The 20179-nt window shown below is 39.7% G+C and overlaps 2 protein-coding genes across 2 annotated transcripts; one reads left to right on the forward strand and one right to left on the reverse strand.

Annotated features, from left to right (window-relative positions):
* Nucleotides 1-564: 564 nt before the first annotated feature.
* Nucleotides 565-4566, forward strand: LOC133639853 (green-sensitive opsin-like). Its single transcript, XM_062033509.1, has 5 exons — nt 565-1036; nt 1107-1275; nt 3711-3876; nt 3959-4198; nt 4279-4566. Exons 1-5 carry the CDS (start codon nt 652-654, stop codon nt 4375-4377), a joined length of 1059 nt encoding a protein of 352 aa, XP_061889493.1. The 5' UTR covers nt 565-651; the 3' UTR covers nt 4378-4566.
* Nucleotides 4567-14290: 9724 nt separating this feature from the next.
* Nucleotides 14291-19873, reverse strand: LOC133639852 (gastrula zinc finger protein XlCGF57.1-like). The gene is made up of 2 exons (XM_062033508.1): nt 19761-19873; nt 14291-16477 (listed from the first exon to the last, which is right to left on the reverse strand). The coding sequence occupies exons 1-2, from the start codon at nt 19822-19824 to the stop codon at nt 15303-15305; spliced, it is 1239 nt and encodes a 412-aa protein (XP_061889492.1). The 5' UTR covers nt 19825-19873; the 3' UTR covers nt 14291-15302.
* Nucleotides 19874-20179: the final 306 nt, after the last annotated feature.

Raw genomic sequence — 20179 nt, forward strand, 5'->3', positions numbered from 1 at the left:
AGTTATTTATATAGATGAATATGTTGCCTTCTGACTTTCTTGTCGTGCAAAGGCATAAAATAAGTTTAAAAAAAACAACTAAAAAACTCCCATTCTCACTCACCATTGTGTAAATAAAAATTGTACTGACTTTTGTTGCAATTGAACACAGTTTCACTACTAAGTTTAATAAATTCTCTTTTTTTATTGCTGTACTTGTCTGTCTTAGTGTGATGTCTGGTCTACATATTATTTGGCTAAGTATTGCAATACCCAGTAATATGGACAGTACTATATGAGCATCATTTTAATAATTAGTATACGTCTAATTGTTAACAATGACATGCAAAAGGTCATTTGATCATTCTCTGTTACTTGAAGTAGAACAATGCAAGTTAACAAAGCTTAAGGATGTGACCCGAACTGCCTTGCAAAGTCAATTATCAGTTAGACTTGAGCTGGTCAGTCCTTTATAATCCTCTACTTAAACTAATCGAATCAAATTGAATCAGCTTAATTACAAAGATTAAATTAGTCGCTTTAAAGATCACCTCAAGGAGGTATAAAACACAGAGGGCGACAAAAGCCACAGTTGGTTTCTGGACACGACTCGCGACTACACGCTCCCCAAGTTTGGATTGACTGAAGCTCCCGTAAACCAAGTGAACGAAGATGGTTTGGGACGGAGGATTTGAGCCTAATGGCACAGAAGGCAAAAACTTCTACATCCCCATGTCCAACAGGACCGGGATTGTTAGAAGTCCATTTGAATACCAACAATACTACTTGGTGGATCCCATCATGTACAAGCTTATGGCATGTTACATGTTCTTCCTGATCTGCACTGGAACCCCCATCAACGGTCTGACACTGTTGGTGACGGCTCAGAACAAGAAGCTCCGGCAACCTCTCAACTACATCCTGGTCAACTTGGCTGTGGCTGGTCTCATCATGTGCATTTTCGGCTTCACCATTGCCCTCATGTCTTCTGTCAATGGCTACTTCATATTGGGAGCCACCTCCTGTGCCGTTGAGGGATTCATGGCCACACTGGGAGGTAAGATCCCCGTCATGAACTCACCTTTGGAATGACAAGATGAGCGATTCGTAACCAAACTGTCCTGCAGGTCAAGTTGCTCTGTGGTCTCTGGTGGTGCTGGCCGTCGAGAGATACATCGTCGTCTGTAAACCTATGGGAAACTTCAAGTTCAGTAGTACACACGCCGGAGCTGGAGTCGTTTTCACATGGATCATGGCTTTAGCCTGTGCCGCACCCCCGCTGTTTGGTTGGTCCAGGTAATCCAATTGTTTGCTATTGTGTTAATCCTGAAAAGGGGCAGAGATAAACTAGGGCCTATCCTGTCTGAAACAGACAACCAGTCATTAGATTAGAGAAAAAAGAAGCTTCATACTCAGTATGTTTATATGCACTAAAGAAAACCGAATTATTCCATGAACTGACTTAAAAAACAGCTCTCTAAAATACATATAAACACTTTAGTTTAATCGTGTTTGACTTTAAAAAAAAATCTGATTAACACCACTAGATTATGGGATTGGAAAATAGTTCTGTCTGACATGTAGCCAGCTAGTGTCTGTGGAGAACCAACACGCCGCTCTTTAGTACAATATTCACAGGCAAATAAAACCCACCCTAAAGATAAACTTTTTTCAGAACGGACACACAGTTTAACGCACAATCTAACAGTTCTCTTAGATTGACTCTGACCAGGAGAAAGTAGGCATGATCAGAAATTAGGGGATGAGGTGGGTTTGCCAAAAGTGAGGAACTAAGCACGCACAGAGAAACAGGGAAACACAGTGCCAGCGCGAACATAGTCTGCGCATGCACAGAGATTGATTTTTAATGCATGCGGAATTTGGTACTTTTATGTTTTATTAGTGATAAGTACAAAACAGTAACAGATCACATGAAAAGTAGTCTCTGCCTCGAATGTATTCAAACCTTCCACAAGAAACATTGACAATCGTTCTTTGTTTAGTGATCTAATAATTAAATGTCCGTATACAACATTTTAGATGTCGTTGACCTGTAAACCAGCCATAATTCACAGCATATTTATATTTAAATAGTCAAAGCCTTCCACCACAATGGCGATCTTTTTATGTCTGATGATCACCATAACTACAAGAACAAAAGCAGATGTTATTTAAACATATTAAAACATTAAAGGCCTACTGAAACCCACTACTACCGACCCCGCAGTCTGATAGTTTATATATCAATGATGAAATCTTAACATTGCAACACATGCCAATACGGCCGGGTTAGATTACTAAAGTGCAATTTTAAATTTCGCGCAAAATATCCTGCTGAAAACGTCTCGGTATGATGACGCCTGCGCGTGACGTCACGGATTGTAGAGGACATTTTGGGACAGCATTGTGGCCAGCTATTAATCATCTGTTTTCATCGCAAAATTCCACAGTATTCTGGACATCTGTGTTGGTGAATCTTTTGCATTTTGTTCAATGAACAATGGAGACAGCAAAGAAGAGAGCTGTAGGTGGGAAGCGGTGTATTTCGGCCGGCTGCAGCAACACAAACACGTAGCCGATGTTTCATTGTTTACATTCCCGAAAGATGACAGTCAAGCTTTACCATTGGCCTGTGGAGAACTGGGACAACAGAGACTTTTACCAGGAGGACTTTGAGTTGGATATGCAGACGCGGTACCGTGAGTACGTACGCAGCTGCGGCTTCCAAACATTTGATCACTTGCCCGTACGTGCGTGCCGCTATGTGCATGTCACGTACGTAACTTTGGGGACTTTGGGGAAATATATGTGCTGTATGAACTTTGGGGAGGTGAATGGTACTTTGGGCTGTGGGATTGAGTGTGTTGTGCGGGTGTTTGATTTGTATTGGTGGGTTATATGGACGGGAGGGGGGAGGTGTTTGTTATGCGGGATTAATTATTTTAATCAGGCTTATTTTTATTAAATATAAGCCTGGTTGTGTTGTGGCTAATAGAGTATATATATGTCTTGTGTTTATTTACTGTTTTAGTCATTCCCAGCTGAATATCAGGTCCCACCCGCCTCTCACAGCATCTTCCCTATTTGAATCGCTTCCACTGCCCTCTAGTCCTTCACTCTCACTTTCCTCATCCACGAATCTTTCATCCTCGCTCAAATTAATGGGGAAATCGTCGCTTTCTCGGTCCGAATCGCTCTCGCTGCTGGTGGCCATGATTGTAAACAATGTGCAGATGTGAGGAGCTCCACAACCTGTGACGTCACGCGCATATCGTCTGCTACTTCCGGTACAGGCAAAGCTTTCTTATCAGCGACCAAAAGTTGCGAACTTTATCATCGATGTTCTCTACTAATTCCTACTAAATATGGCAATATCACAAAATGATCAAGTATGACACATAGAATGGACCTGCTCTCCCCGTTTAAATAAGAAAATCGCATTTCAGTAGGCCTTTAACATACAATAGTTGTGGAAAGTAGTAGTTATCGGTTAGATCCGAGAACTTCTTCGAGTCGTGACAGCTACTATTTTATGTTATGTTATCCCATATAGCTAAACAAGCTGAGTTGACCACGATCACCCCCTAGCATACGAGAAACACACAGCTTAGGGCCAACAGTCGAATTAGAAGTCGAGAATGTAGACTGGGACTTCACCTACATGTGTGAAAATAGAAAGAAAATAAAAGATGTAGTATCTCCTAAAGAAAAGTGGATTCAATCTTCAACAGGTACCTGCCCGAGGGCATGCAGTGCTCCTGCGGACCCGACTACTACACTCTGGCTCCAGGCTTTAACAACGAATCATACGTCATATACCTGTTTGTCGTCCACTTCTTCACTCCCGTCTTCCTGATATTCTTCACCTACGGCAGCCTTGTGCTGACAGTCAAAGCTGTAAGTTGTGCATTGCATGTGATCTGCAGCATGATCTGCAACTCCATCATCTCCAACATCATTTCCTGTGCTTTGCCTCCAGGCTGCAGCCCAGCAGCAGGACTCAGCCTCCACTCAGAAAGCTGAGAAGGAAGTCACACGTATGTGTGTGCTGATGGTCTTTGGCTTCCTGGTAGCCTGGGTGCCATACGCTACCTTTGCTGGATGGATCTTCATGAACAAAGGAGCTTACTTTTCTGCTTTGACCGCTTCTGTCCCCGCCTTCTTTTCAAAGAGTTCTGCCCTGTATAACCCTGTCATCTATGTGCTGTTTAATAAACAGGTTGGTACACAGTCCCCCTTAGTGCACACTAAATGCTGCAACTTCAATGCCAAAAGGAATCTCTTTGCTCTTGTTTCCAGTTCCGTAACTGCATGCTGAGCACCATCGGAATGGGCGGCTTGGTGGAGGACGAGAGCTCAGTTTCCACCAGCAAGACAGAAGTGTCCTCAGTGACTTAAATATGACGACACCTCAAAGTCGTCGTATAAAGTATTTATTTATTTATTTATTTTTTGTCATAAAAGGTGAACCAGGAAAAAGTGGCTAGAAAGTGATTTTCGTTCCCACGTCTGGGCACTACTCTTTTTTTGCATTTTTGCATAGACAACGCCATTGTGGACATTAGATTAAAAGTTCTCTGCAAAATATCCTGGCGTTTTTTTTTTTAGAGCCATAAATGTATAAAAATAGGAATTACAAAAAACGAAAATCTTATGCAGCTTGTTTTTGCATTTACATTCATTCTGGAAACAGAATCTCTATCACAAATTGACATGAGTACATATACCTAACATTTGAGGCAAGTATTTTAGCATTGGTATACTTTAATTTGAATTTAAACCATGAAACATACAAAAAAAAATAATGAAAAAAACGCTTAAGTGAATAGCAACCTGTACAATTGAACATACACATGGTACATTTTGCTAAACAATGATGTTTTATACATTTAAAATGGCAGTAGATACTGTTTATAAGAGGAAGTATAAAATAAAATAAAATAAAATAAAGAACACTTTGGCCCAAAATGGCTGACATCAATCAAAATATCGAATAATGCATTACAGTTTAGAATCTGTACACAATATGGTACAAAACAATATTTACATGAACAAAACAATGTGTTGATGTCACAGCAGGTCTTGAGTATTTTTTTTAAACACTTTTTTTTTTTTATGTTGTCTTAACTTTGCACATTGTTAAAGCCATATCTCAAGAATTCTTTGATAGATTTTCCTCAAATTTGGCACAAACTCAAACTATGATTATCATCATTTTTTTTAAGGTCAAGTGCACTGTAACCTCACATTCTATTTTTAAAGTATTTAACTGAAGTAACTAAAAAAAAAAAGAAATAGTAAAACTACTCTGAGGGATTTTTCTCAAATGGGGCAAAAACTCAAATTTTGATTAGAGAACTAATTGATTAAGTGTGACTTTGCGTATTCTGAACGAGGGAGACATTGTTCATCTCTTAGCTATTACTATCATCAGAGCCATCTTCTCGTGTGCTTTTATCCTCTGTTTCCATGGAAATATTGGCACAATTTTGGCACCGACACAAATCAGTACAGGACAGTCTTGCAGACATACAGGAACATCTTCCTGTCTCACAACTAAACACAAAAAAAAATTGGCCCTAGTGTGCGAATGTGAGTGTGAATGTTGTCTGTCTATCTGTGTTGGCCCTGTGATGAGGTGGCGACTTGTCCAGGGTGTGCCCCGCCTTCCGCCCGATTGTAGCTGAGATAGGCTCCAGCGCCCCCGGCGACCCCAAAGGGAATAAGCGGTAGAAAATGGATGGATGGATGTATATAATGTAGGAACCAGAAATATTAATAACAGAAAGAAACAACCCTTTTGTGCGAATGAGTGTGGATGAGTGTAAATGGGGGAGGGAGTTTTTTGGGTTGGTGCACTAATTGTAAGTGTATCTTGTGTTTTTTATGTTTATTTAAAAAAAATAAAAAAATAAAATAAAATAAATAAAATAAATAAAATAAATTAAAAATAAAAAAATAAAAATTAAAAATAAAAATAACATTCTGGTGCGGCCCGGTACCAATCGATTCGCGGCCCGGTGGTTGGGGACCACTGCTATAAAGGAATCAACAGAAGTAAGTAAAAAAGCATGGTTAGTTACCTGGCAAAGGTGCACGATGGACTTGAACTCCACATGGTCACATAGATGGACATTCTGTCAAGGACGATACATTACACGTCCATAACACCCAGAGATAAGGACATTGAAATCATGGAGAAATTTATGCAAGAAGCCAGAACTTTTTGACAGAAAAAATCCAGACTTTTTGACAGAAAATACCCCGACAGTTTGACAGAAAACAATTCCGATTTTTTTAACAGTAAAAATCCTGACATTTTGACAGAAAAAATCCCAATTTTTTTACAGAATAAATACCGATTTTTTGACAGCAAAAATCCAGATTTTTTGACAGAAAAAATCCAGACTTTGTGACAGAAAAAATCCTGACTTTTTGACAAAAAAAAATCCCGATTTTGTGACAGAAAAAAATCTCGATTTTTTGACACAGGAATCCAGATTTTTTGAGAAAAAAAAAATCCAGATTTTTTGACAGAAAAAATCCAGACTTTTTGAGAGAAAAATCCAGACTTTTTGACAGAAAACATCTACATTTTTTGACAGAAAATATACCGACTTTTTGACGGAAAATATCCTAACTTTTTGACAGGAAAAACCCAGACGTTTTGACAGAAAACATCCCGACTTTTTGACCAAAAAAATCCAGACTTTTTGACAGAAGAAATCCAGACTTTTTGATGGACAAAATCCCGATTTTTTGACAGAAAACATCCCGACTTTTTAACAGAAAAAATCCGACTTGTTGACAGACAAAATCCCAATTTTTTGACAGAAAAAAATCCAGATTTTTTGACAGAAAAAATCCAGATTTTTTTGACGGACAAAATCCCAATTTTTTGACGGAAAAAATACAGACTTTTTGACAGAAAAAATCCAGACTTTGTGACAGAAAAAATCCAGACTTTGTGACAGAAAAAAATCCTGATTTTTTTAACAGAAAAATCCCGATTTTTGGACAGAAAAAAAATCCAGATTTTTGACGGAAAAAAAAATCCCGATTTTTGACAGAAAAAATCCAGATTTTTTGACAGAAAAAATCCAGATTTTTTGACAGAAAAAATTCTGACTTTTTGACAGAAAAAATCTCGACTTTTTGACAGAAAGCATACCGACTTTTTGACGGAAAACATCCCAACTTTTTGACAGAAAACCCCCCGACTTTTTGACAAAAAAAATCCAGACTTTTTGACAGAAAAAATCCAGACATTTTGACAGAAAAAATCCCGATTTTTTGACAGAAAAAAATCCAGATTTTTTGACAGAAAAAATCCAGATTTTTTTGACGGACAAAATCCCAATTTTTTGACGGAAAAAATACAGACTTTTTGACAGAAAAAATCCAGACTTTGTGACAGAAAAAATCCAGACTTTGTGACAGAAAAAAATCCTGATTTTTTTAACAGAAAAATCCCGATTTTTGGACAGAAAAAAAATCCAGATTTTTGACGGAAAAAAAAATCCCGATTTTTGACAGAAAAAATCCAGATTTTTTGACAGAAAAAATCCAGATTTTTTGACAGAAAAAATTCTGACTTTTTGACAGAAAAAATCTCGACTTTTTGACAGAAAGCATACCGACTTTTTGACGGAAAACATCCCAACTTTTTGACAGAAAACCCCCCAACTTTTTGACAAAAAAAATCCAGACTTTTTGACAGAAAAAATCCAGACATTTTGACAGAAAAAATCCCGATTTTTTGACAGAAAACATCCCGACTTTTTAACAGAAAAAAAATCCTGACTTGTTGATAGACAAAATCCCGACTTTTTGACAGAAAAATTCCAGACTTTTTGACAGACAAAATCCAGACTTTTTGACAGTAAAAATACTGACTTTGTGAGAGAAAAAATCCAAAATTTTTTACAGTAAAAATACCGATTTTGTGACAGAAAAAAATCCAATTTTTTTTACAGAAAACATTCAGAGTTTTTGACGGACAAAATTCAGATTTTTGACAGAAAAAAATCCTGATTTTTTGACAGAAAAAATCCAGACAAAATACCGACTTTTTGACAGTAAAAAATCCAGACTTTGTGACAGAAAATATCCAGACTTTGTGACAGAAAAAAATCCTAAATTTTTTTGACCGAAAAATCCAAATTTTTGGACAGAAAAAATCCAGATTTTGTGACAGAAAAAAATCCAGACTTTTTGACAGAAAAATCCAGATTTTTTGACAGAAAAAATCCAGACTTTTTGTCAGAAAAAATCTCGACTATTTGACAGAAAAAATCTCGACTTTTTGACAGAAAATATACCGACTTTTTGACGGAAAACATCCCAAATTTTTGACAGAAAAAACCCTGACTTTTTGATGGAAAACATCCGAACTTTTTGACAGAAAAAACTCAGACTTTGTGACAGAAAACATCCCGACTTTTTGACAAAAAAAATTCCAGACTTTTTGACGGAAAAAATCCCGACTTTTTGACAGAAAACATCCCAACCTTTTAACAGAAAACATCCTGACTTTTTAACAGAAAAAATCCCGACTTTTTGACAGAAAAATCCAGATTTTTTGACAGAAAAAATTCAGACTTTTTGTCAGAAAAAATCTCGACTATTTGACAGAAAAAATCTCGACTTTTTGACAGAAAATATACCGACTTTTTGACGGAAAACATCCCAAATTTTTGACAGAAAAAACCCTGACTTTTTGACGGAAAACATCCCAACTTTTTGACAGAAAAAACTCCGACTTTGTGACAGAAAACATCTCGACTTTTTGACAAAAAAAATTCCAGACTTTTTGACAGAAAAAATCCCGACTTTTTGACAGAAAACATCCCAACCTTTTAACAGAAAACATCCTGACTTTTTAACAGAAAAAATCCCGACTTGTTGACAGAAAAAATCCAGACTTTTTGACGGACAAAATCCCGACATTTTGACGGACAAAATCCCGACTTTTTGACAGAAAAAAATACAGACTTTGTGACAGAAAAAATCCAGAATTTTTGACAGAAAAAATCCCGACCTTTTGACAGAAAAAATCCCGACCTTTTGACAGCAAACATTCCGAGTTTTTGACGGGCAAAATTCTGATTTTTTGACAGAAAAAAATCCCGATTTTTTGACAGAAAAAATCCAGACTTTTTGACAGAAAAAAATCCACTTTTTGAAGAACAAATCCAGACTTTTTGACAGAAAAAATCCAGACTTTTTGACAGAAAAAAATCCCGATTTTTTGACAGAAAAAAATCCCGATTTTTTGACAGAAAAAAATCCAGATTTTTTGACAGAAAAAAATCCAGATTTTTTGACAGAAAAAAATCTAGATTTTTTGACAGAAATAATCCCGACGTTTTGACAGAGAAAATCCAGACTTTTTGACAGAAAAAATCCAGACTTTTTGACAGAATAAATCCTCAACCATCAATCCGCGCACCTGGGTCTGATGAGGGCAGACAGCATGAAGACCAGCGGACCCGAAGATCCAGGGCCGGAACGTAGCTCACTCCTCGTAGTAAGAATCCCGTCTCTGGCTTCCCTCGGCGTACTTGTTCTCCCTGTGTTTTCCCTCTGCCCGTGTCTCGTGTCCCCTGTGTTCCCCGCAGTGTTCCTTCTGTTACCCATGATGGAGCTGTGTGCCTCGACTTCCCACCAGATTCTGGACTGTTTCCCTCGATCCTTGACCCCCGCTTGGACACGGACCTTGTCACCTCTCTCCAGCCCCTGACCTCTCGCCTGCCCTCGGACTGTCTTCTTGCCTTGCCCCTCTGGACTCTTGAAAGGTTCATCCAACATGCACACACAACAACCTCTGGTAACATTTACATTGTTAATTCTTCACATCGTCTTGCACCATTCACATAGAGTAGCATACACACCCCAACGCATAATCAGTATCACTAAACTTATTGAACTGATTCCTGCCGTTGTGTCGTCTCGCCGTACGTAACAAAAATATTAATAAAGATAATCAGCCGCCCACAATAGCCAGAATGGTACTTACCCTGACCAATATGATCAAGTTGGCGCTCACCAACGCTGACACGCACTCCTTGATCTCGGGGAATGCCAAAACTTGGGCGCGCGCCACAATTGACATTTTAATGGAATCATTATCAAAATCCATTACAAATTGACAAGGAAAAGTTGATCCCGTTAATTGGCACAGAGTGGAGGGCACAACATAATTCCTCCTCCACCAAATTTCACACTCGGCACAATGCAGTCCGAAATGTACCGCTCTCCAAACCCAGACTGGTCCATCAGATTGCCAGATGGAAAAGCGTGATTCATCACTCCAGAGAAGGCGTCTCCACTGCTCTAGAGTCCAGTGGCAACGTGCTTTACACCACTGCATCCCACGCTTTGCATTGGACTTGGTGATGTATGGCTTAGATGCAGCTGCTCGGCCATGGAAACCCATTCCATGAAGCTCTCTGCGTACTGTACGTGGGCTAATTGGAAGGTCACATGAAGTTTGGAGCTCTTTAGCAACTGACTGTGCAGAAAGTCTTTGCACTATGCACTTCAGCATCCGCTGACCCCTCTCTGTCAGTTTACGTGGCCTACCACTTGGTGGCTGAGTTGCTGTTGTTCCCTAACTCTTCCATTTTCTTATAACAAAGCAGACAGTTGACTTTGGAATATTTAGGAGCGAGGACATTTCACGACTGGATTTGTTGCACAGGTGGCATCCTATGACAGTTCCACGCTGGAAATCACTGAGAGCGGCCCATTCTTTCGCCAATGTTTGTAGAAACAGTCTCCATGCCTAAGTGCTTGATTTTATACACCTGTGGCCGGGCCAAGTGATTAGGACACCTGATTCTGATCAAATACTTTTGGCAATATAGTGTAGCTCAGCTTTACAATATTTCAATATTGACTGCTGATAGAAATATTCTTCTATTGTTCAACATATTTCACTTTCCTCACTACTTTTGCTTTGCTCAAATGAACTGGATGAAAGTGCTCTTTAATTGTTGCTACTGAGTGTAATTATATATATGTATGTATTTTCTTTTACAAGTAGGCGCCGCTGTAGTGGCTGCTGGTGGCAGGAGCTCTGTGCTCTTGTGTTATCCTTTTGTGTTCCTGATGTTTCCCTCGTTTTCATGTGTTTTTTTTTTTGCTTTTTCGTTCGGGACCCTTTGGGACTGTGTGACTAGGGGTGGCACTTTCCTGACTTCTGCGGTGCTTTTTTGTGAACTTCCGGATCTGCCTCCCGGGAGCCTTTTGGCCATTGAGACCAGCTGCTGGTTCTCTGCCACACCAGAGTCCGTTTGGAGAGAATGGAGGAGATGCGGATGAAGAGACGGGACGGACAAGCTTCACAGTGTCTTGGCTGAATGAGCAGGTATCGGACACCTCGGTCTCCTTGGACGTTTCCTCGCTCATCCATGCGGACTGGACACGGGTCGAGAGTTGGTGGGCGGGCGAGGGTTGCTTTGTTGGGTCTGCTCCTGTCCCTGGCCATGCTCCCCTGACCCCAGCAGATGGCGTAGAACACCGCAGAGGCCACCACAGTGTATATGTTTGTTATTTTACTTTTGTGGCTGTGTGTAGAAGTGGCTGGTTGCATCAGCTCTGCTCTTTCAATGTATTTAATGTCCTTTGAGTTCCCCTCTTACACACATGCTTATGTGTGCTATGGCTATGAGGTTTTCTTCCCCCTGGCCTCAGTCTGGACCCCAGACTTAGACGGATCAGAAATGACCGCAGTATTACATTAAAAAAAACATACTCACTAATATTAACTACATTTATTGTACCCAACTTTTGTTGAGCATACATTATTATTGCATAAAGGTCTGGGGACATACACTACCGTTCAAAAGTTTGGGGTCACATTGAAATGTCCTTATTTTTGAAGGAAAAGCACTGTACTTTTCAATGAAGATAACTTTAAACTAGTCTTAACTTTAAAGAAATACACTCTATACATTGCTAATGTGATAAATGACTATTCTAGCTGCAAATGTCTGGTTTTTGGTGCAATATCTACATAGGTGTATAGAGGCCCATTTCCAGCAACTATCACTCCAGTGTTCTAATGGTACAATGTGTTTGCTCATTGGCTTAGAAGGCTAATTGATGATTAGAAAACCCTTGTGCAATCATGTTCACAGTTTAGCTCGTTACAGAAGCTACAAAACTGACCTTCTTTTGAGCAGATTGAGTTTCTGGAGCATCACTTTTGTGGGGTCAATTAAACGCTCAAAATGGCCAGAAAAAGATAACTTTCATCTGAAACTCGACAGTCTATTCTTGTTCTTAGAAACGAAGGCTGTTCCACAAAATTGTTTGGGTGACCCCAAACTTTTGAACGGTAGTGTACACATACAAAAAAAAAATCATATTACAAAAGACAGTAATTCAGATAATACAATGGATTATCTAGATCCAACAAATGATTCATAAAGTCTCACATTTTAAAAGTATATGATCTTGTATGAAACACAACTGCTCAAATAATAATATGCTTCAAGAAGTGGTCCAGAAGATGTTTCAGATGTGAACCAGTAAATATGAACTAAGAGGGATGTATGTGTACTCAAAAGCAAAGGAATGAACAAATGCAAAACAAATATGTATATCATACACTATATTGCCAAAAGTGTTTGGCCACCTGCCTTGACTCACATATGAACTTGAAGTGCCATCCCATTCCTAACCCATAGGGTTCAATATGATGTGGGCCCACCTTTTGCAGCTATTACAGCTTCAACTCTTCTGGGAAGGCTGTCCACAAGGTTGCAGAGTGTCTTTGCCGGAATTTTCCACCATTCTTCCAAAAGCGCATTGGTGAGGTCACACACTGATGTTGGTCGAGAAGGCCTGGCTCTCAGTGTCTGTTCTAATTCATCCCAAAGGTGTTCTATCGGGTTCAGGTCAGGACTCTGTGCAGGCCAGTCAAGTTCATCCACACCAGACACTGTCATCCATGTCTTTATGGACCTTGCTTTGTGCACTGGTGCACAAACATGTTGGAAGAGGAAGGGGCCCGCTACAAACTGTTCCCACAAGGTTGGAAGCATGAAATTGTCCAAAATGCTTTGGTATCCTTGAGCATTCAAAGTTCCTTTCACTGGAACTGAAAAACCACCCCACACCATAATTCCTCCTCCACCAAAATTCACACTCGGCACAATGCAGTCCGAAATGCTCTGTAGCGACTGACTGTGCAGAAAGTCGGGGACCTCTTTGCACTACGTGCTTCAGCATCCTCTGACCCCTCTCTGTCAGTTTGTGGCTGAGTTGCTGTTGTTCCCAAACGCTACCATTTTTTTTTACAATAACGGCGACAGCTGACTTTGGAATATTTAGAAGCGAGGAAATTTCACGACTGGATTTGTTGCACAGGTGGCATCCTATGACAGTTCCACGCTGGAAATCACCGAGCTCCTGAGAGCGGCCCATTCTTTCACAAATGTTTGTAGAAACAGTCTCCATGCCTAAGTGCTTGATTTTATACACCTGTGGCCGGACCAAGTGATTAGGACACCTGATTCTAATCATTTGGATGGATGGCCAAATACTTTTGGCAATATAGTGTATGTGTACTCAAAAGCAAAGGCATGAACAAATGTCAAATAAATATGTATATCATATAAAGGAGTTCATCTATAGATTCATATACAATTATATATATGTTAGAATCATATGAAGAAGATTGTGTCGCACAACAATGATGTCACACATGTTATATGTGCTGATGTTTGCCTGGCCATCTGCAAACTAACGACCACAGTGGCCATGGCTCAAATAAAGGGCAAATGAAAATCTCTGGGCTCAACCGATTCTAAAGTTGCTGTAATCTCAGCCAATCTCTTTCCAATGGCCGACCTAATCATGAGTTGGGAGCATATCACAGGCATGAAACATACAGGGCCAAAGGAGAAGTTATCCCACATCCATACCTCAAAAGTCTCCAACCAAACCTGGGGCAAAGACGAGTCTGCAAAGTGGTGCAAACTCCGGACTCAGGGGGTTGGCCAGGTGGTCTTTCAGGATGACAACATCAGCCCTTCAACCTGGGGTTGCCCATGACATGTAGGTAGGTATGTTTTATGACGAGCGGGCCCTGCTAAACGGGGCCTGTTCTTAACGAGCTCGCTCCCCTCACGAAGTATGACATTGCTCACCCCGAAGACCAATGCTGGACTCCCGATCGTGATGAATGCGTGAGCCTCACGGTTCCTTAAGTGTAGCCAAATGCCTCGTCATCTAATTAGTGACACGCATGAATGGATGAATGAGATTCCCACTGTCCCTACCCACTATCTAGCGAAACCCCAGCCAAGGGAAACGGGCTTGGCAGAATCAACGTTTGTCAAAGTTAAGTTTTCACAGTTTATTTCAAATCCTGCAGCTTCATTTGCTGCTGCTGTTCTCACTAGCACACTTGAACTTAGACGAGAATCTTTCACCAACTCAACACTTTCTCACCAGTGTGTCTTCTCATGTGTACTTTCAAATATTGATTTTGTACAACGGTGTTTTTCCAACCTTTTCTGAGCCAAGGCACATTTTTTTCATTGAAAAAATCTTGAGGCACCCCCAGAGCAGAAAACATAAAACAATGAAACTCAGCAGCTGATATTGACAATAAAAAGTCGTTCTAGCAATTGTTGGATATAAATTTAAACCATAACCAACCATGCATCACTATAGCTCTTGTCTCAAAGTAGGTGTACTGTCACGACCTGTCACATCACGCCGTGACTTATTTTGAGTTTTTTGGTGTTTTCCTGAGTGTAGTGTTTTAATTCTTGTCTTGCGCTCATATTTTGTTGTTGATTGTCATATCATGTACGGATGTACTTTGTGGACGCCGTCTGCTCCACACGCTGTAAGTCTTTGCTGTCGTACAGCATTCTGTTTTTGTTTACTTTGCAGCCAGCTCAGTTTTGGTTTAGTTGTACATAGCCATCCCTAAGCTTCAATGCCCTTTGTTTATTTTTGGTTCAAGCGTTAGGTACCTTTTTACCGGCACGCTGCCTCCCGCTGTCGTCTGCATATCACCACAAACCATGTTCCTGACATCTACACAGCAATTAGCTACCTGCTGCCACCTACTGATATGGAAGAGTATTACATGGTTACTCTGCTGAGCTCTAGACAGTACAGACACTCAACAACGGCACATTATTTGCGGATTATAATTACTGGTTTGCAAAACATATTTTGTAACCCAATTAGGTGAAATTACATAATCTCCCATGGACACACCAGACGATATATCACAGTACAATAGTGTGCCGCAGCACAGTGGTTAAAAAACACTGTTGTACAAAACCTTAACAGATTTAACAGGGGAAAGGTTTTTCTCCAACATGCATTTTCATGTGTCCTTTCAGCATATTTTTATGTGCAAAACCTTTACCACACTCTGAGCAGGAAAAAGGTTTTTCTCCCGTGTGTACTCTCATGTGCGCTTTCAAATGGTATCCTTGAGTAAAATCTTTGCCGCAGATTGAACAAGAAAAAGGTTTTTCTCCAGCGTGCATTGTCATGTGTCCTTTCAGCACGTTTTTATGCGCAAAACCTTTACCACACTTTGAGCAGGAAAAAGGTTTTTCTCCAGTGTGTATTCTCATGTGCGCTTTCAAATGGTACCCTTGAGTAAAATCTTTGCCGCAGATTGAACAAGAAAAAGGTTTTTCTCCAGTGTGTATTCTTGTGTGTATTATCAAATGTTGCCTTTGAGTACAACCTAGCCCACAGACTGAACAGGTAAAAGGTTTTTCTCCAGTGTGTGTTCTTGTGTGTGTTATCAAATGTTGCTTTTGAGTAAAACATAGACCACAGATTGAGCAGGAAAAAGGTTTTTCTCCAGTGTGTATCCTCATGTGTATTTTCAGTTGACAACAGTATTTAAACGTTTTGCCACAGTCAGAACATGTCAAGTGTGTGTTGTCAGTGTGACATGTCTTATTAAAGTGTGTGTTGTCAGTGTGACGTGTCTTATCAGCTTCAGAGTCTTCATCATCAGTGTCAGGAGAGTGTGACCTTGATAGTGGAGCTAAGATCTTGTCTGCTTGTGATCCTCCACAGTGGTCTCCATCAGCTTCTGTTGTCACATGTTGAGTTGAGCTGCTGCTTGGAGGCTCCACCTCTCTCTTCTCCTCACTTTCACCTTTGACCTCATCATCTTCACTCTTCACGATAACACAGACCACTTGGTCATCCTCAAGTCCTTCAAACTCCTCCTGACTGATGCTATGTTCCTCCTCTTCCTCTTTAATGTGAGCAGAGCTATGACTCCTCTTTCTCTGTAATGTGACGGGGGAATGCGACTCCTTTATGTAAGAGGTAAGTTGCTCCTCCCCCTCCTTAATGTGGGCTTGCTTTGGATTCTCCTCTTCCCCTTTAATGAAGGGGTACTGCAGCTCCTCCTCCTCTTTAATATAGGGGGGCTGAGGCTTATCCTGCTCCATTCTTGAGGTCCACTTGCTGCTCGGGAGATGTTCTCCCCAGATGTCTGCAGGACACAAGAAAACAAACACATGGTTTAGAAAAGTCCAGCTTTGCTCTGTCACATGAGACATTGTCCATGAATATGTTGTGATAATGTCCTTGACAGGGATCGTACACCTTTTCCATGGCCAAATTCAAGCACTTTTTAAAGACTTTCAAGATCAATTTTCCAGTTTTTCCAGTACCCTTCAAAAGGTGAAAACCAGTGTGAATCAATCCATAGCCTTGTTGTTTGAGGTCACCAAATGCTGTCTGTAGGAAAAATACGGAAAATCTGCTAAAACCTAAGCCTAACATTGAACCAGCAACTGAATGGGGCATAGAAAATGAAGCAGTGTGACTATTCATTGCCATTGGTGTTTGCAAACGTGTCTCCATGTGTTGTTTTTTCACATTTCTTGTTCTGTTTTTTTACTTACATCACGCAATGACATCGAACAGCACGGATTGATTCACACCGTATTTGTGCTTGTAAACTGCATGTGATATAAATAAACGCACCCTCAAAATGTCAATTTTACTCATTTATTAACAAAACGGTTTCACATTAATATAAGGATAATAAATTAAAAGAAAATATTTTGTTTGTTTCACAACACCTCAGTCACTTTTCATTAAGCATATCCAAGCCTTATAACTGTGGCTGTGATAACAAATCGATGTTTAGTTGAGGGAAGTTCTTAACATTATAATTTATCATTGACAAACGCTCACCTTTTTCCTTTCATAGCTCGTAATAACTTTTTGTAATTAACATTTAATCTAGCGCTGATCTCAAAGTTTAGGTCGAGCATGTACCAAAAGGTTAGAAAACAAAACTTTTGCTAACGTTAGTTAACATGTAGGGCTATCTCTGTGGTTTACCTTTCATATGAAGCAAGAGAGCCGACTCTCCCATTGCGAAAAGCTGGATTTCCTATTTTGCATACTTTGCAGCAGGCTACATGTGGATTTGGTCCACGTTTTATCCAAAGTTTGTATTTGTCATTTTCTATCCAATGTTCATTAAAACGACAACCTCCCGGCATGATGGACCGATGCACCACTGTCCTTTTGGGGGCGACACAGAGCCGTATATACGGCTCTGGCATGACAACAACCTAATGTAAGGGCTCATGCAAAGCCTACAGATCAAGCGTGTAGCTTAAATTTTTAAGGAATCTTGTTTTATTTTATTTCCATTTGATAATTAGCCTATTGAGTCAGACTGCTGAGAAATACGATGGACATTTCCAAGCATTTACAAGCACTTCACCCAAAATTCAAGCATTTTTCAAACCTTGAAAACACAACGTTAAAATCCAATCATTTTCAAGGTTTTTAAAGCACCCGTATGAACCCTTAAAGTAGGCATGTAACAACCGGCCACTGACCTGCTTATTTGTGGTCATTTTAACCTTGCTACTTAATTAAAGATTAATCAATTTATTTTTTTGAGCAATTTACTCTGGGTTGCTAAACTAATCCATTTACTTTTTATTTCATGCATTTATACTAAATAATAAGAGAGCAATGATGAAGTTCACTTTCCAAATTGCAGGTCACACATTTCTCCTTTGTTTTCATGGATAATCCAGGAAAAAACAGCAATTCATTTTTGAACATAAAAAATGTATAGCTCCCTTAAAATTTGGCCTATCACAATGGTTCAAATACATTTGGAAAGCTTTTTTCCGAGATCTTTGTGAATGAAGCACACATTTGTAGTTGTTTCCCCATATTTCTACACAATAACTCAGATATGGTAACACTAGTTAGCAGTAGAGAATATGAAGTGATTTTTGATCTAGAATAAAGCAAAACATGTTCTAGATCAGTGGTTCTTAACCTGGGTTCGATCGAACCCTAGGGGGTCGGTGAGTCGGGCTCAGGGGTTCGGCGGAGGTCAAGACACACCCGACTCATCGTGTAAATAAAAAATTCTCCTTATCGGCGTATTACGGATACGGCAACAGCAGAAGTCACACTGATTTGCAGGTGTGTAATTTGTTGTGAGTTTATGCACTGTGTTGGTTTTGTTGTTTGAACAAGGTGATGTTCATGCACGGTTCATTTTGTGCACCAGTAATAAAACATGGTAACACTTTAGTATGGGGAACATATTCACCATTAATTAGTTGCTTAGTAACATGGAAATTAGTAACATATTGGCTCTTAACTAGTCATTATTAAGTACTTAGTAATGCCTTATTCGGCATGGCCCTAATAACCCTAACCCTGGCCCTAACCCTAAACAAATAACTCTAAATTAAGTCTTTGTTACTTAGAATATGTTCCCCTAGTGTCCAAAACACTCTAAATTAAGTCTTTGTTACTTAGAATATGTTCCCCATACTAAAGTGTTACCAAAAACATATAACTTTGTTTTGAATTAGAAAATGTTTTTTATTTTATTTTTCACTAAAGAAGGGTTCGGTGAATGCGCATATGAAACTGGTGGGGTTCGGTACCTCCAACAAGGTTAAGAACCACTGATCTAGATGAAATATCTTGTGGGACATCATGCACAAAAGTGCACTTGATTTAGTTTAAACTATTTTAGTGGCGTTCTGTACAAAAAGTGCACTTTAATTGAGTGTTGTTTTGATATGTCATCTTAGTGACACCATGCAAAAAAGTGCACTCATAGCTTGTTTAAAAATGTCTCTGACAATCTTGCACTTTCTGTTTTGAAATGACATGAATGTTTGTGCCACTGGTTAATAACTGTTTAATGAATACAGTTTTGGTAAATTGATTTAGGTGTGATTTCCCTCTCTGCATGTAAGTTTAAAATGAGCATATATTAATGTAGACACATAGAATCATCATACTGCTGTGATTATATGCATCAAGTGTCCATTCAAGGCTAAGGCAAAAATATCGAGATATATATCGTGTATCGTGACATGGCCTAAAAATATCGAGATATTAATAAAAGGCCTAACTAACTGGAACTGAACTGAACTTTGCAATTGGGACTTTTTAAAAAAAAATATTTTGCTTCAAACAATGTATTAGCAATTTCCTTTCCTTTCACAACAGTTTCATACATATATGTCAGGGCCAAATTACACCTCATCATTCTCTCTAAGCTGTGTGTGTTCACACAATAATACATTTTAACAAACGGCCGCAGCCATTTTGCAACACGGCCGTTTGCCGCGACATCTCGAAGGACTCAGACACACAAAGTCATTAACTTGACATTTCAACATCAACAATCCGACACAAATCTTGTCAAACCTGCCATGAAACGTTCCGATGAATAAAAATAGACATTTGTGTGATTTTCACCGTGTACCAACCTGAAAAGCAGGTAAATGTCAACACAGTCGCAGGCACCGAAGATCTTCTCTCTGCTTCCGGCATCCGTCCGGTGAGGAGGCGGAAGAGCCCTCAACCATAGAAGTCCGGCGCGCGCGGCGGGCGCTAACACTTTGGTTCCGCTTCTTCTTCATTTTATTGCGGGTGCATACCGCCATCGACTGTACTTGAGTGTGTATCCTCAGGGTGAGTACTTAGGTTACAGACTAAGTTGGTATATACCGGGGGTCAGCAACCCGCGGCTCTTAAACGGCACGCTGGTGGCTCCATGGAGCTTTTTCAAAAATGTATAAAAATGGTAAAAAAATTGGGGTGAAAAATATGTTTTTTGTTGTAATATGGTTTCTGTAGGAGGACAAACACGACACAAACCTGGCTCTCAGTCTCCGTTTTAATTAAT

The sequence above is a fragment of the Entelurus aequoreus genome, linkage group LG22 (genome assembly GCF_033978785.1).
Source record: "Entelurus aequoreus isolate RoL-2023_Sb linkage group LG22, RoL_Eaeq_v1.1, whole genome shotgun sequence".
In the NCBI taxonomy this organism is placed as follows: domain Eukaryota; kingdom Metazoa; phylum Chordata; class Actinopteri; order Syngnathiformes; family Syngnathidae; genus Entelurus; species Entelurus aequoreus.